Source organism: Solanum lycopersicum, chromosome 12, assembly GCF_036512215.1.
Source record: "Solanum lycopersicum chromosome 12, SLM_r2.1".
Lineage (NCBI taxonomy): Eukaryota > Viridiplantae > Streptophyta > Magnoliopsida > Solanales > Solanaceae > Solanum > Solanum lycopersicum.
This window is the reverse complement of record NC_090811.1, coordinates 60201462-60220160: the sequence shown is the minus strand read 5'-3', so window position 1 is coordinate 60220160 and position 18699 is coordinate 60201462. Positions and strand designations below refer to the sequence as shown.

The window sequence follows — 18699 nt, the reverse complement described above, 5'->3', positions numbered from 1 at the left end:
TAAAATCAATTTAAAATCTCAACAAGTGTTTTATTAGTAAAATAAGAAATCAAATACAAATATCAAACCCAACAGTGATTTGGAAATAATAGAAAAACAAAACAACTATTAAACTAAAAAAGAAAAAAAAAGAAATTAAAAAGAAGATAACAGAAAAGGCAAATTTTTACAAATATTATATTAATTATTATTGAGTAATAACTAATACAAAATTAAAATAAATTCAAAATTCGTAACTACCAATGAACCGGAGAGAATTTAGGAATAAAATGGAGGAATAAAATGGGGAGTGAAAAACCTGGATATAGGCTGAAAATAGGAGTGAAATATTGTCACGACCCAAAACCGGGCCGCGACTGGCACCCACACTTACCCTCCTATGTGAGCGAACCAACCAATCTAAACCTTAACATTTCAATATAATATCAACAGAAAGTAATGCGGAAGACTTAAACTCATTAATAAAATCAATAACAATTATTATCCCCAAAATCTGGAAGTCATCATCACAAGAACATCTATGATCAAATTACTAAACTAAGAGTATTCTAAAAGCTAAAACAAGTAAAAGCTAATCCATGCCAGAACTTTAAGGCATCAAGACATGAGGAAGAAGATCCAGTCCAAGCTAGAAGCATTAGCTCACCCTGAAGATCCGATGTAGTGAAGACTGGCTAGAGTTACTTTTGAGTCGAAGATGACGGCACGTTTGCTGCACTCCACAATTAAACAAGAAAAAAACATAAAAGTAGGGGTCAGTACAAAACACGGGTACTGAGTAGATATCATCGGCCAACTCAAAATGGAAATCAATATATACAAAGTAATATCATAAAATCAACTATGATACTCAACATGTAGCAACAACAAGTACTATATCATTAACAATTACCGTCAAGTTCACACATGAGGACTCAAGCCTCAATACCATACTCATTTGGGAATCATGTTCATTAGATTGAGTATATTAACATCTTTCAAGATTCATTATCTTTATTTCTCTTGTGTCGGTACGTGACACTCCGCTCCCTCAATATTCATTAATCCTCTTGTGTCGGTACGTGACACTCCGATCCCTTAAATCTACGTGTCGGTTCGTGACACCCGATCCCTTAATTCTACGTGTCGATTCGTGACACCCGATCCCCTAATACTACGTGTTGGTTCGTGACACCCGATCCCCTAATACTACGTGTCGGTTCGTGACACCCGATCCCCTAATCTCCTTCTATCAATTTATCAAGCCTTCTTTCTTACCAAGGCATCATCAATCCCATTATTTTAGTTCATCATGCCTTCTTTACCAAGGCCTCATTATTAACAAAGAGATTAGGATTTTGCAAGATTTGGGATTCAATAACTTCATCACGCTTATATAATCACAATTATATAATTACATTCATGCAAGCATACAATTAAGCACATAGCAGGGTTTGCAATATTATCAATACATATCATTCGCTATTAAGAGTTTACTACGAATATCGTAAGAGAAACCATAACCTACCTCCACCGATGATTAGAAATCAAGCAAGCGAATTTCCAAAGCTTTGTTCTTCTTCTCTCCCTGTTCGTTCGTTCAACTTTCTCTCTCTTTCTCTTGTTCTTTCTATTTTCTTTATTCAAACCCTCTTTCATTTACCCTAATTAATATATAATTAAGTGTAAAAGATGACAATAATAACTCACAATTTAACTCAAGGTTACCTCTTTTATCCCCCAAGAAATTGAGTTATTAATATAAACCCACGAAATATATAATTATAGCAGGAATAGTCCAAAACGCCCCTTTAAAACTTAACCAGAAATCCGACTCCGACTGGGATTACGCATCCTGTGACGGGCCGTCGTGCCTGCGACGGTCCGTCCTGCTGCTCCGTCACAGAGTTCAGAGACTGAAATTCTCTGAAGAGTCTGTGACGGTCCGTCACACCTGTGACGGTCCGTCCTGCTATTCCGTTACGACGTTCAGAGAATCGTTCCCTGTACCAAATTCTCAAGAGTTGAAGTGTTTTGAAATGGTGGATCACGACGGTTCGTCGTTCCTGTGACGATCCGTCCTGCAGGTCCGTCACAGAGTTCAGAGAGTCGATTTCAGCACCCAAATTTCAGAATTTCTAAGTGTTTTGGGACGAGACACCCTCGAAGATCCGTCGTGCCCATGACGTTCCGTCGTGGGTTCCGTCGTCTCAGCCTGTTTTTCCAGAAATAAAATCTGCTGCTCAAGACGACTAAATAGGTCGTTACATTAGATACCAATTTACCAATCGTTCGTCCCCGAACGATCACAAGAAGGAGAATAAGGGCGAAAAGGAGTACTTGAATCTGTGAACAGGTGTGGATATCTTTCTCGCATATCAACCTCCTTCTCCCAAGTGGCTTCTTCAACGGGTCGATTCTTCCATTGAACTTTGATGGATGCAATCTCCCTTGATCTCAACTTGCGAATTTCTCTATCTAGAATAGCAACAGGCTTCTCCTCATAAGACAAATTCTCATCAAGCAAAACTGAATCCCAACGAATAATATAGTTTCCATCCCCATGGTATCTTTTCAACATCGACACATGGAATACCGGATGTACTCCGGACAGCCCTGGAGGCAAGGCTAACTCATAAGTCACCTCCCCTACTTGCTTAAGTACTTCAAAGGGACCAATGTACCTTGGACTTAGCTTACCCCTTTTACCAAACCGCATCACCCTTTTCATGGGCGAAACCTTCAGCAAGACTTGTTCATCCTCCATGAACTCTAAGTCTCTAACCTTTCGATCTGCATATTCTTTTTGCCTACTTTGCGCTGCTAGAAGCTTTTCTTGAATCGATTTCACTTTCTCTATCGAATCCCTCAAAAGATCAGTACCCCAAGATCTAACCTCGAATGCATCAAACCAACCAATGGGGGACCTACATCTCCTACCATACAATGCTTCAAATGGAGCCATATCAATGCTTGAGTGATAGCTATTATTGCATGAAAATTCCACTAAGGGTAAGAAGCTATCCCAATGGCCACCAAACTCTATCATACATGCGCGAAGCATATCCTCCAACACTTGAATCGTTCTCTCAGACTGACCGTCGGTCTGAGGATGGAACACGGTACTAAGGTCCAACCTAGTACCCAATTTCACATGCAATGTTTTCCAAAACTTTGAAGTAAACTGCGTACCTCTATCTGATATGATGGAGAGTGGAACCCCATGCAATCGAACGATTTCTGAGATATAGATCTTGGCTAACTTCTAGGCATTGTAAGTCACCTTAACCGGAATAAAATGAGCAGACTTAGTTAACCTATCAACAATCACCCAAATGGAGTCATACTTACCCAATGTCTTTGGAAGACCAACCACGAAGTCCATTGCGATTCTCTCCCATTTCCATTCAGGAATGGGCATTCTCTGAAGTGTTCCTCCGGGCCTTTGGTGTTCATACTTTACTTGTTGACAGTTTGGACATTTGGCAATAAAATCCACAATATTACGCTTTATTCTACTCCACCAAAAGTGTTGCTTTAGGTCACGGTACATCTTGGTTGCACCCGGATGTATCGAATACCTTGAACTATGAGCCTCTGTCAGAATAGTGTTGATCAAATCATCGACGCGAGGTACACATACCCTTCCCTTAATTCTCAAAACACCTTCCTCATCGATCTGTGCTTCCTTAGCCTCTCTTCGCAATACTTTACCTTGGATTCTGCGCAGTTTCTCATCATTAAATTGTCTTCCCTTAATCTTGTCAAGAAAGGAAGATCTTGCCTCCACACAAGCCAACAATCCTCCCTTCTCATTTACTTCTAATCTCATCAAGTCGTTAGCTAGAGTCTGAACCTCTCTAGCCAATGGGCGTCTAGAGGCTTGCAAGTGAGCTAGACTTCCCATGCTTCCCGCCTTTCTACTTAAAGCATCCGCTACAACATTCGCCTTCCCCGGATGATACAAAATAGTGATGTCGTAGTCCTTCAGTAGTTCCATCCATCTCCTCTGTCTCAAGTTCAGATCTTTTTGAGTAAAAACATATTGTAGGCTACGGTGATCCGTGTATACTTCACACTTAACCCCATATAAATAGTGTCTCCATTGCTTTAATGCAAACACTACCGCGGCCAATTCCAAATCATGAGTTGGATAGTTACGTTCATGCACCTTTAATTGTCTTGAAGCATAAGCAAACACATTCTTCTCTTGCATTAGCACTGCACCCAAACCCGAATAGGATACATCACAATAGACAATGAAATTCTTACCTTCCACTGGCAAGGTGAGAATTGGTGCAGTAGTCAACAGAGTCTTGAGCTTCTGAAAGCTTTCCTCACACTCATCCGACCATATAAATTGAATATTTTGCTTAGTCAAGTTCGTCAGTTGGGAAGCAATGGAAGAGAATCCCTTGACAAATCGACGGTAATAGCTAGCTAGACCAACAAAGCTCCTTATTTCTGACACATTAGTAGGTCTTACCCAATTATTCACTGTCTCAATCTTAGAAGGATCCACCATCACTCCATCCTTAGAAACCACGTGCCCCAAGAAGGACACTGCATCTAGCCAAAACTCACACTTAGAGAACTTGGCATAAAGCTTTTTCTCCCTCAACATTTCCAATACCATTCTCAAATGCTCCTCATGTTCCTCCTTACTTTTAGAGTATATCAGTATATCATCAATAAATATGATCACAAAGAGATCCAAGTATGGCTTAAAAATTCCGTTCATCAAACTCATGAACGCAGCAGGGGCATTTGTAAGACCAAAAGACATCACTACAAATTCGTAATGCCCATACCTGGTTCTAAAATCAGTCTTCGGCACATCCGTTGCCCGTATTTTCAATTGATGATAACCGGATCTTAAGTCAATCTTAGAGAAGACACAAGCACCTTGTAACTGATCGAACAAATCATCAATGCGAGGAAGAGGATACATGTTCTTTATGGTTACCTTGTTCAATTGCCGGTAGTCCATGCATATCCGAAAACTCCCATCCTTCTTCTTCACAAACAAAACCGGAGCACCCCAAGGAGATGCATTTGGTATAATGAAGCCTTTGTTCAACAACTCTTGAAGTTGGGCTTTTAACTCTCTTAACTCTGCGGGAGCCATTCTATAAGGGGGTATAGAAATGGGGCGAGTACCCGGTTCAAGATCAATACAGAAGTCAATATCCCTATCTGGTGGCATACCAGGAAGATCTGCATGGAACACATCCAAAAACTCACGAACCACCGAAACCGACTCAATCGAAGGTACTTGGGTAGTGTCATCCTTGAGATGTGCCAAGAAAGCTAAACACCCTTTACTAACCATTTTCTTAGCACGAAGAAAGGAGATGATATGCACCGGATTGGAAGTGTAGTCACCCTCCCACACTAACGGATTTGTCCCAGGCTTGGCTAACGTCACCGTTTTAGCATTACAATCCAAGATCGCAACATTCGGAGAAAGCCAAGTCATACCCAGAATTACATCAAAATCAACCATTTCTAAGATAACCAAATCTACATAAGTGTTGCTCCCCACAAAATTCACCAAACAAGACCTATATACTTTTTCGACTATCACAGACTCACCCACCGTAGTAGAAACACGAATAGGTATATCAAGTAATTCGCAATGTAAATTTAGACCATTAGCAAATGCGGAAGATACATATGTAAATGTAGAGCCAGAGTCAAACAATACAAAAGCCATGCAATCACAAACCGAAAGATTACCTGTGATGACAGCATCTGATGTCTCCGCTTCTGACCGCCCAGGGAAAGCGTAACAATGGGCCCTTTCGTTTGTTTGTCCGTTGCCCCTACCATATTGTGATGTAGTGGCTCCAGTTTGCTCATCACCCCGTCCGTTTTGGTGACCACCATTACCTCGACCATCGCGTCCTCCAGAATGACGGCCTCTTCCATAACCACCTCTACCTCTAACATTTGGAGGTCTGTAACTCTGTTTTGGACAATTCCTCCTAATATGTCCAGTCTCCCCACATCCATAACACTCTCTAGAGTCAAGCATGGGTCTCTCAGAAAAGTGTTGACCGGTCTGAGGTGGACCCCCAACTACAGTCTATAGTGAAGACTGAATGGGTCGAACTGAGTAACCTCCGGAACCCTGTACTCTAGAGTAAGAACCATTAAACTCACCTTCCTTTCGAAACCTTTTTGATGTCGATGCCATGGTGAATTCATCTGGCTTCACTCCTTCCACCTCTACCACGAAATGGAAGGATTTTGCCGTAGCCGCTACCTGTAAGGCTGAAATCCGCAACTCTGACCTCAACCCCTTCACAAAACGACGAATCCGCTCTTGTGGACTGAAACAAAGTTGGGTGGCATACCTTGATAGTGCACGAAACTTAGCCTCATATGCATTGACCGACATCCTACCTTGCTCTAGGCTCAAGAACTCATCCCTTTTCCTATCCCTCAAAGTCCGTGGGATATACTTCTCCATAAACAAACCAGAGAATGAGGCCCAAGTCATAGGTGGTGCCTCTGTTGGTTGACGCTCAACATGTGACCGCCACCACATTTTGGCGTTCCCTTGAAACTGATAACTCACGAACTCAACACCAAACCGTTCTACTATACCCATCTTGTGTAGTAGCTCATGACAGTCAACCAGAAAATCATAAGCATCCTCAGATTCAGCACCCTTGAAGACTGGAGGTTTCAATTTCAAGAACTTACTGAAAAGTTCATGTTGATCATTTGTCATTATAGGCCCGGTAGTCAGACGTGGAAACGTGCCTATGTCCAATGAGGCATCCATACGAGGAGCCATAGTGGCTGCATGTGGTACCTCTGGAGCCTGAGGTGCTGGTGTAGAAAACACTAGAGGCGTTTGACCTTGATCAGATAACCCACTAAGATAAGCAAGCACCTGATTTATCATCTCTGGGATAGGTTGGGGTGGCAATCCCTCATTCTGCACTTGTTCATTTTCCCCATCCTCCCCTTCTCTTATTACTTCCTCAGTAGGTGGAGGAGTCACTGCCCTAGTATCAGATGGGCTAGGTGCTCGTCCTCTTCCCCTAGAGGACGTCCTCCCACGACCTCTACCACGGCCTCTTGCCGCTGTTCTTTCTCGAGCTACAGCCCCAGTGGCTGGCTCAGACGCACCCTGTCCCACCGGTGCTGGTGTTGGTGTTGGCGTAGTCGTTGCTCTAATTCTAACCATCTGCGAAATAAAGTGAAGATGGTCAGATACCAATTTGTATCACCTAGATACCAATTGGACCCAAGTAATAGCACGAAAGAAAGAAAGAAAGAATTGAATTTTCCTAAAGTCTTATAGCCTGTCAAAGAAAAGTAAAGGTGTCCCCCTACCGTTCCTTAAGACTCTACTAGACTCGTTCTTGTGTGATGAGACCAACGAACCTAATGCTCTGATACAAGGTTTGTCACGACCCAAAACCGGGCCGCGACTGGCACTCACACTTACCCTCCTATGTGAGCGAACCAACTAATCTAAACCTTAACATTTCAATATAATATCAACAGAAAGTAATGTGGAAGACTTAAACTCATTAATAAAATCAATAACTATTATTATCCCCAAAATCTGGAAGTCATCATCACAAGAACATCTATGATCAAATTACTAAACTAAGAGTATTCTAAAAGCTAAAACAAGTAAAAGCTAGTCCATGCCGGAACTTCAAGGCATCAAGACATGAGAAAGAAGATCCAGTCCAAGCTAGAAGCATTAGCTCACCCTGAAGATCCGATGTAGTGAAGACTGGCTAGAGTTACTGTTGAGTCGAAGATGACGGCACGTTTGCTGCACTCCACAATTAAACAAGAAGAAAACATAAAAGCAGGGGTCAGTACAAAACACGGGTACTGAATAGATATCATCGGCCAACTCAAAATAGAAATCAATATATACCAAGTAATATCATAAAATCAACTATGATACTCAACATGTAGCAACAACAAGTACTATATCATTAACAATTACCGTCAAGTTCACACATGAGGACTCAAGCCTCAATACCATACTAATTTGGGAATCATGTTCATTAGATTGAGTATATTAACATCTTTCAAGATTCATTATCTTTATTTCTCTTGTGTCGGTACGTGACACTCCGCTCCCTCAATATTCATTAATCCTCTTGTGTCGGTACGTGACACTCCGATCCCCTAAATCTACGTGTCGGTTCGTGACACCCGATCCCGTAATTCTACGTGTCGGTTCGTGACACTCGATCCCCTAATTCTACGTGTCGGTTCGTGACACCCGATCCCCTAATACTACGTGTCGGTTCGTGACACCCGATCCCCTAATACTACATGTCGGTTCGTGACACCCGATCCCCTAATACTACGTGTCGGTTCGTGACACCCGATCCCCTAATACTACGTGTCGGTTCGTGACACCCGATCCCCTAATCTCCTTCTATCAATTCATCAAGCCTTCTTTCTTACCAAGGCATCATCAATCCCATTATTTTAGTTCATCACACCTTCTTTACCAAGGCCTCATTATTAACAAAGAGATTAGGATTTTGCAAGATTTGGGATTCAATAACTTCATCACGCTTATATAATCACAATTATATAATTACATTCATGCAAGCATACAATTAAGCACATAGCAGGGTTTGCAATATTATCAATACATATCATTCGCTATTAAGAGTTTACTACGAATATCGTAAGAGAAACCATAACCTACCTCCACCGATGATTAGAAATCAAGCAAGCAAATTCCCAAAGCTTTGTTCTTCTTCTCTCTCTATTCGTTCGTTCAACTTTCTCTCTCTTTCTCTTGTTCTTTCTATTTTCTTTATTCAAACTCTCTTTCTTTTACCCTAATTAATATATAATTAAGTGTAAAAGATGACAATAATAACTCACAATTTAACTCAAGGTTACCTCTTTTATCCCCCAAGAAATTGAGTTATTAATATAAACCCACGAAATATATAATTATAGCAGGAATAGTCCAAAACGCCCCTTTAAAACTTAACCAGAAATCCTACTCCGACTGGGATTACGCATCCTGTGACGGGCCGTCGTGCCTGTGACGGGCCGTCGTGCCGTCCTGCTGCTCCGTCACAGAGTTCAGAGACTGAAATTCTCTGAAGAGTCTGTGACGGTCCGTCATGCTATTCCGTTACGATGTTCAGAGAATCGTTCCCTGTACCAAATTCTCAAGAGTTGAAGTGTTTTGAAACGGTGGATCACGACGGTTCGTCGTGCCTGTGACGGTCCGTCCTGCAGGTCCGTCACAGAGTTCAGAGAGTCGATTTCAACACCCAAATTTCAGAATTTCTAAGTGTTTTGGGACGAGACACCCTTGACGGTCTGTCGTGCCCATGACGTTCCGTCGTGGTTCCGTCGTCTCAGCCTGTTTTTCCAGAAATAAAATCTGCTGCTCAAAACGACTAAACAGGTCGTTACAAATATTTATGTATTTGGAAGATTTTATGTATACAGGAATTAAGAGATTTTTGAAATTTGAAAAAAATAGAGATAAATGGATATTAAGGTAAGTTAATGTGTGTATATAAGTAATTTTTCTATTTTCTAAAAGTGAAGTGTTATAATTGAGTTTAGGCCCAATTTGCAAATTTTGCAGAAACTTCAAATGGGGGCTTTGACCCATTTTTCTAAAAAAAAGAACTGGTATACATTGGATGTATACATGTTGTATACGGGTTGTGTTTTGCAGAAACTTCAAATGGGGGCTTTGGCCCAATTTTCTATAAAAAAAAGATCTGGTATACATTGGATGTATACATGTTGTATACGGGTTGTGTCTAATCCATTTTTGGCCATCCGAAACCTGTATTTTATTTTCACTTTGTATTTCCACCCTTTTCAACCTGTATTTTCATGTATTTGCACTTACACATTGTTATTTTATCTTATATATCATTGTATACAGGAGGTATGCAACTGATATACAACATGCTCCTTGGGCCTGTTACTGATGCATTTTGATTGTGTCTATCAGCATATATCGCTGTATTTCTGCATTTTTTTCTATGTAAAATTCTATACAACTAGTGTATATCAGCTTATTTTTCTGTATATCATTTGTATATTGATATATACAATCACTTTTTATGCCTTCAAGACCTGTAAGTCAACTCCTCATCACCACACATCATCTTCCAATTGGTTTGGTTAAGTCGAAAAGGAATAAAGTCAGATTTTGACTCAACTCAAGATGCAAATGCGGAAGAAAGAGTCTGGTAAACTCGATTTAAACCGGTTCATGCATAAAGAAATCATTAGAATCTAATTTGCAGCCATATCAATATACTACCGAGATTCCAAGTGTTAGGATATGGATCATGGTTTAAATGACCATCTAAAGGATAAACAAATGAACCAACAAACACAGAATGAAATTAACATCATCTAAGCTTTGATACAACAAAATAATACATATTATAAAAAAAAAAAAAAGACTCTAAAGGATGAATGTAATCCTAAACAAAATAAAGTTAAGCTACTAAATAAACTCATAACAGTAACTCAAGTAAATTAAAATAAACAAATATGCTACTTTTGAACTCTAAAAAAGATCATTATGCACAAGTAGAGTGGATATAATTTAGTTAAAATATGAAAAATCATTTAGTTTTCCTAATAAAGATAAAGAAGCAGGAAAAAACAATCCTATCTCAAGATTGAAATGAAGTTATAATCCCAACTACTGAAATTCTTGGACAGAAAATTGTTACTGAGTCTAAATCCTTCTTAATAGAGTAGAAAACAGAACATCTAAACTATTTCGACAAGAGAGACAGAAACCGACCTTGGAGAATAAAAAAGGGGTCAGCAACTTCAAATACAAACATATGAAACCAAGGGAACTTCATTGATTCTTGGGAACACATTAGTAGTAGTAGTTGTTTGCAACAAATTTTAAACATATGGAAAATAAACAAACCATACAAATAAAATATGAAGAAACATGATTTTATTCATCAAGATTGTGAGTACAAATCTGTTTCTCCCTTGATTCTACTCTCTAAGATGATTTAACCATGATTCGAGGACCTGGCGTATTTCTCGAACTGGGATGATTTAGATTTGACCTCTCTATATGAATAATCCATCAATTTGTGGAGTATTCGAGATCTTGATCTCTTTGGGAATCTTTTGAGATGCATTTTAAGGGAATTTAGTAACCGGCATAAACTAGGGTTTAGGGTTGAGTAGCCTCCAAAAATTTTTATCTGAGTTGAACACAATTTGTAGAGTTCCAACCAACTCGAATTAAACGCATCTTGTAGAGTCCTAAAAAATTTCAATGTCAAGAGAAGAATAGCATGTGATTCAAAACAACACGACAAGCTAAAACATAAAACAAACAACAACCTGACTGGTTCCTTAAATTAAACGAAACATGAGTAATACAATAGTCAGTCAGAAATCCCAACAGTGAAGATAATGAGCAATGAATAATCATATTCAAATCGAGCAAGAAATAAGTCACAGAAAGCCCAATCGAGACGGGTCAATCGCACAATACTCGGAATTGAAATGAATAGTAAGCAAGGGAAACACATTACCTTTCTCTGGGCAGCGACCTAAAAACTCGAGCTACTGGAGACAATTCCACCACCAATAGATGAACTCCGGCGAGCTCCGAAGAATAACACAGTCTTGAATTCGTGTATAAGGAACTAAAAATCTCTGTGTTATAATAGGAATTATAAATTAATTAATGAGCCTCTTAATATTAACAAAATAAAATAATCGACTTAAGTATATAAAATAATTAATCCTAAATTGTAAACTATCATATAACAAAAACTAATTTAGTAAAATAGTTAAACAAAATTAAATCTTTTTGAGATGATTTTTAAATATTTATAAAATATATTAATTGTACACATAATCAGATGAAAACATATTTACTAATTATAAATTATAAAAATCGACTACGATTACTTAAAATAATTTTGAAAAGTATTTGAATTCTATAAAAATTAATTCTTCTAAATCGTTTGAGAACTAAGAAGCTCGTGAACTAAATCATATCGTGGGTCAAAATTGAATGTCAACAACTGTCCTCATTTTACTTTGATTGATACAAGAACTTCAAGGAAAATGAAATTAACCAAGCCAATTTTAACTGTCCACATACTCATCTTTTTTAAAAAAGGGATTTGATACGGACTTTAGGAATTATGACAGAACCCCAAAAATGGATTTTCTACATATTCAAACCACTTGTAGTTTGATAAGCCTGATTTAACACACGATTCTGAAAGAATTCAAAAGTTATCCCGATATCAAATTATGAAGCAAATGTGACGCTCGAAAATAAGATTTGAGTGCGAATGTGGAAATACAACCGTGTTTTCAAAGTTGCCGCCTACATATCCCTCCATTTATGGAATCAGACTGCTTGTAGTTCGATTCGATCGGTTGAAAAGGAAACTTAGTATGCTAAGATAACTTTTTGTTCTAGAAGAGTGACAGACAAGTCGAGTATAAAGAAAGGCTTGCAACCTCTTAGCCATGAATGTGGGGTCTTTCACACCCATAATTAAGAACTTACACTGACATAATTCTCAAAACTCTTAGTGCACTATCACTCAGATTGGAAAGATGCCACCGGTGAAAATAAATTTTTCGGATGCAAAACTTAAACCAAAAACAGTAAGAAAAATCCACATGTCTTCTGATAGGGGTGTGGTTCGAATGTGGTGAAAGTCGCTCCTCAGCTCGCGTCTTAGAAGTTTGACACTCTCTTCGGACTTGTGTTGCATCCTTGTTGATGTCGTCCACACATGTGGTTTTATTTGAGAATTCACCCTCTTAGATGCTCTTGACAAAGACTGAAACAACATATTAGTGGAAAATGAAACTGAAAAAATGGTAGTGTCTCTTACGATGCTTTTCAGTTACTCTTGATGTGAAAGATGTCACATAAGTATGTTCAGTATATGTCACGACCCAAAACAAGTCGTGAGTAGCACCCACACTTAACCTCCTAAGTGGGCGGACTAAGAAATTCAAACCCAACATATATCACTAATTCAACTATGAATAACAACAATAATATAGAAGCTCCAAAACTTATTAAAGTAATCAATCAAATGAATCTCTAAAGTTTATTACATATTATCCACAAAATCTGAAAATTATCACATCAAGGACATCTAATCTTCAAATACTAAGTCTGAGAGTATTAAAGACACAAAATAAATGAACAAAATAGTTTATGTCCAAAAACTAAGGACATCATGTCATGTCCAAGAGAATCCAACACGAGCTTGAATGAATAGTTCACCCTGGAACCTGATATGCTGAAGACTGGCTAGAGCTGAGGACAATTTGAAGTCATTGGTACACTCGTTGCACTCCATAAAAGGAAAACAAAGAAAAACACAAGTAGGGCGCAGTATGGGGCAACATGTACTGAGTAGGTATCATGGGCCAACCCAAATAGAAACTAATATACGATGAATAATAGTATGAACTCAACTATGACACTTAATAGGTGGTAAGCAACAAACAACATCAAAAAGTGACTACATAATCAATCACAATATTAAACACGCCCATGAGGATTCATGCCTCCATGCCACGCTCATTTGAGAAATGAGTTATTTGAGGTTGAGTACATTAAGTTAATTCCATATCTTTTTCCTTTAATGTTACCGTGTCGGAACGTGACACTCCGATCCAATTATATTATGTCAAAACGTGACACTCTGATCTAAGAATACCGTGTCGGAATGTGACACTCCGATCCAAGAATATTATGTCGGAATGTGATATTCTGATCCAATTATACTGTGTCAAAACGTGACACTCCGATCCAATAATATCATGTGAGAACGTGACACTCCGATCCAATTATACTGTGTCGGAATGTGACACTCCGATCCAAGAATATCATTAATTTATCATTTATTATCACCACTTTTAATTAATTGATAATATTTCATCAAACCTTTTTTATTCAAGGCATCACTTCGATAAAGAGGGTTCAAGAATATAAATTTCACGATCTCAGGATTTCAAACCAATCATAAACACACAACCAAGCAACACAATCAAGTACATAAAAAACTTCAGAATATCATTCAATGCATATCAATCACTATTAAGAGTTTACTATCAAATAGCATATACCATAACCTACCTCCACCGAAGTCAAGCAAACTACGTCTTTAGTGCTTTTGCTTTCCTCAATGCCTCTGAACCTTTTCAATCTATAAAGTACATATACATAATTTGTAATAAAATATAACTAATATTTAATTACTATCTCAATTTATTAAAACTTTAATCACAACCCAATAATTTTAAGAAATTAAGGACCAAACCCACATATTACAATTGACCGTATCATTATTGTATAAGGATGATGACTGCAAGTTTAATTTAGGCCCCCACATACATGGATTCGATATTTTCCAAATATTCTATTGCCTTTGACCAATCATATCTCATCATGATTTAATATTTAACTTCCTCACATTTTTATCCAAAATATCAACCAATCACTGAACCAATTGCATGCATATTATCACTACACCTTTTCGTTTCATATATAATTTCTTTAATCCCCTAACAACCATCCATGTAATTAAATAATTCCCACCCCTACTTTCATTCAAAAATTCAATTTTCCGATCCATAAAACCAACTCATGTAACACCATATGCACATACATGAATTTAACACTAATTTCCTTACCCCTTTAACAATTCCCATCATGATCCTGAAGTTGGTCACTTGGAATTTTTCAGATGTCTACAGGTTTCACGTAGATTAAACAAATAAGGTTTCTACAAAAAATTTTAACCTAAGGAGTCAATAATCAGTATCCACAAATCTTTCACCAAATGGAGAATTATTTATATAGGAAATTTACGCATATCATGTTGAATATCATATTGAGATCCAATAAATTGCGCAAAACCAGATATTGGAACCTGTGGAGTTACAAAATCAACTGATTGCTGACTAGAAAAATTAACATTAGTGTTAGAGGGCCCTATAGAAAAATTAAACATGGGATTATAAGGCTCGGAGTCGTCACATTAGTATTAGAGGGCCCTGCAGAAAAATCAACTGTTTCACCAGCGGTCTTTCTACCTCAACGTGCACCCTCTCTCGGTGTTGTTTGTCGTGATCGGCGAGATACTTGTACTGGTGGTGGTTCATTGTATTGAGTGGGAGGATTGTAATCAGGATCAAAGCTCAATCGCGTTCCCTGGAAGGCCGCATTCATTGACTCCATTGAAATACGAGCAACTTCCTCTGCATATTGTCTCATTTCATTAGATTGATTTTCATCATTTTCAATCATCCGAGCTCGATGATACTGAATTTCATGACCCCTAGCTTATAATGAATAAACAAATATTAATAACAAAAAATTATTAAAGATTGACATAATAATTTAAAATTTACATAATATACATACTAATGTCTCATGTCTTCCTGCCCTGTGTTGATACCCTTTTTTTACAACATGTTGTGAATTTACAATGACCATGAGGATATGCCTCATGTACCAACGAAAGTAATCTGTTTGATCACTTACAAATGGAGGTCGAAATATACGATTTTGACGTTGTTCCCATAAATATTGTGTGTAGTTAAATTCATCTATATCTTCTTGTTTTATTTTGGATCGTTTATCACGCTTAAAATGATATTCAAAAAATTGGGTACATGGTCCAGGAATATGTTGTAAATAACCGAACTGTCTCACAACACGAACAACCATGTGCCACCCACGATAAATTCCATAAATCAGTGGCACCTGTGCCATCCAGACACGTTGTCTCGACCGACACCACTCAGGCAATCCATTAATAACATCTTCCGAATAAGGTTGCCAAATAAACTATAAAAAAATAATTAAGTAAGATAATTATAAAAACAACATTGACAGAAAAATAAAAAAAAATATGTACGTGAAAATGAACAATCTTACAAAATAATTTTTTTGAACCATTGTGTCATAAGATATTTTACTTTTAAGGACCTAACAAGAATCTATGTATATGTCATTTTATTCACATAATTTTCTTGGGTAGTGAAACATAAGTGCCTCATTTAAAGATCTACCAAACATATTTGTATTTAAAATGAAATAAAATATGAATAGTTTAAGATACTAATAATATTAAATACCTGTTCATCAGTTAGATTATCTAGTACATCCCTAATCACACCGATTACAGTTCGTGCCTCATTTTGATGATTTCTACGTCGCGTCCATTTACGTGCAAGCGCAGTTGAAGCCTCAAGTTGATTGGTCCTTAGAGGCTTTGACAATGGTTGCAGGGGAATAATTCTTTCCCATGCCCAAATCTACAATAAATAAATTCACCATTACTTATAATGCACTTAAATTTAAAAGTGCATATTACTAGTATATAAAAAATATTTAATTAAAAAATATGTATACCTGCACTAAAGAGAGAAATCCACAAACTTCATTTGATTTTTTCATTGATGCACGACATAAACAATTATATAAATATGATAATGTGACTGGTCCCCATGCTTGAGTTGACATTAAATCTAAATTTCTCATGTCAATCAAAATGTCCAAATTAATATTATTAATAGATTTATTCGAAAATATTGATCCACCATATAACCATAATAAATATAATTTAAATCTTTGTTGCACTTCATGCTCAGTTCAGTGATCATTAATACCATCCAAACCTTCAATATAATCAATCAATTTATATGTTAACAATCTACTAACACCAGAAAAACAACTAGTATCGGGTAACCATCCTGTTAATTCAAATATCATTTCTTGTCTACTGATAATCCCTAAAGAATCATCTCCATTTAAAATTATAGGACTACCATCTACTACCATTCTAAATAAAATTTTAATATCTTGTAAAGTTATGGTAGTCTCGCCAGTTCGCATGTGAAAAGTATGATTTTCTAGACGCCATTTTTCCATTAAAGCAGAAATTAATCCAGAGTCATACGACTCCTACATCAATAATTCCTTTATATCTACAATTTTCAAAATATTGACGGATGCGAGAATGTAATGGATGATATTTAATATGTTGCCAAAATTCAATATCACCACGACGCGTATATAAGCAAGACCTCTTTTCTTTTATGCTACCATTCCAAATTCCTTCAGAACGATGATGAACTTGAATTTTTAATACATCATGCTCTACTGGACCAGGATGTACGTATACATTTGACGGATGCATATCTATACACAAAAAATAAAAAGAAATATTTACATTAATATAAGTATCAAAAGATTGAATATATCAACAATATCATATAAAAGTATAAAATAAATTAAAAATAAAATAAATTCAAACTCACCTTATAAAGAAAAGGCTTTTAAAAACTTTAGAAAATTGGAAAAATAGAAAGACTTTTAAGATTGTTGGAAAATTGAAAAAGTACAATGCAATATAAATAAACAATTCATCAATTTATAGCAAAGTAAAAATGTTGACACTATTTGCACGTGAACTGTATTCAACAATTTTTAATAAAACAAAAACTACACTATTTACATGTGAATTCAATCAATCCATAATAAAATAAAAATTACACTATTTGCATGTGAATATTCAGTCAATTTATAACAAAATAAAAATTACACTATTTACATGTGAAATACAATTCAATCAATTTATAACAAAATAAAAATGTAATATGTGACTTTGACACTAATTGCATGTAAATTGACCCAATTTTTTTATAAATGCATGTAAATATTTTAAAAAAATTTGAATATTTTTGTAAGAATTTGATATGTCACTTTTTTTTTAAGTTGACATGTGATTATCTTCAAAATAATTTTTTTTAAAAAAACATATATAAATTTGAACGAAAGGGAAAGAGCTAAAAGGAATTAGTTGAAAAAAGTAAAATACTACTCCCCCATTCTAATTACAACCTTCAAAATTAAAATAAATTTTAAGTAATGCTTAGTTTCTATTGCGGCAGTAGTGGGTAAACCAATCCAATTAGATGAAGACACGAGCTAGTTGTGCGCGAGTGAATACACATACTCAACAAAATTCATAATAAGTGATCCATAGTAACAATATTTGTCTAGTTGATGGAGGAGATATTAAGCAGATTGAATATGAAAATGATAGATGAGCATGAGGCCAATGGAGAAGCTAGGACTTGTAATAACGGCATTCAAATAGGAAGAACTAGACATACGAACTAACCGTAATATCTATAATATATATACATAAAAAATAATTTTATACTATATATAAATAGTAATATTTTCCATCTGATAACAGAGTTTTGCACGATATACTATCTCCTAATGTTATTGCAGTAAAATTCCACCAAGCTTTTCAGAGAGTGTAAATGCTACACAACTTCCATAATTTCTTATTCACTGGAACCTTTTCAAGATTCTAGACGTATCAACAAGTATAGACGGAGAGTGAAGATGTCAACAAATTGTTTTAGAAGATATGACCTATTAATATACTTTGTGAAGTCTGAATTATTTTTTGTTAGTTACTATATCATATCATGCACTTGGTGAGAGCCAGATGATATGAAACCAAGACTCATAGGTCAATAGTAGGAGGAACTTTGTAAGATCTCTGTTAGTATTTATTCTCTTATGTCACATATTCCAATAATTTTTGCTACTTTTGAGACTCTTCTAGTAAGATGGTGGTATTAACCTATTAATAACCTTCTCGTATTTAAAGTGAATAATTTTCA

General features: G+C 36.6%; 1 protein-coding gene and 1 long non-coding RNA gene across 3 annotated transcripts; both read right to left on the bottom strand.

Annotated features, from left to right (window-relative positions):
- Positions 1-436: 436 nt before the first annotated feature.
- LOC109119135 (uncharacterized) lies at positions 437-11703 on the bottom strand. The gene is made up of 4 exons (XM_069292566.1): positions 11538-11703; positions 7718-7783; positions 5719-7180; positions 437-712 (listed from the first exon to the last, which is right to left on the bottom strand). Exon 3 carries the CDS (start codon positions 7178-7180, stop codon positions 6068-6070), a length of 1113 nt encoding a protein of 370 aa, XP_069148667.1. The 5' UTR covers positions 7718-7783; positions 11538-11703; the 3' UTR covers positions 437-712; positions 5719-6067.
- Positions 11704-14906: 3203 nt separating this feature from the next.
- On the bottom strand, positions 14907-17389 carry LOC109119126 (uncharacterized). 2 transcript variants are annotated; one of them, XR_003244821.2, is made up of 3 exons: positions 17317-17389; positions 16132-17197; positions 14907-15841 (listed from the first exon to the last, which is right to left on the bottom strand). It is a non-coding gene; the product is annotated as an uncharacterized lncRNA (long non-coding RNA). The 2 variants fall into 2 exon arrangements; XR_011213237.1 differs by lacking the exon at positions 14907-15841 and having other exon boundaries at positions 16099-16311; positions 17083-17197.
- Positions 17390-18699: the final 1310 nt, after the last annotated feature.

Bases quoted from the DNA above. Each gene is read 5' to 3' on its own strand.
- LOC109119135 (XM_069292566.1), bottom strand. From the start codon at position 7,180: ATGGTTAGAATTAGAGCAACGACTACGCCAACACCAACACCAGCACCG.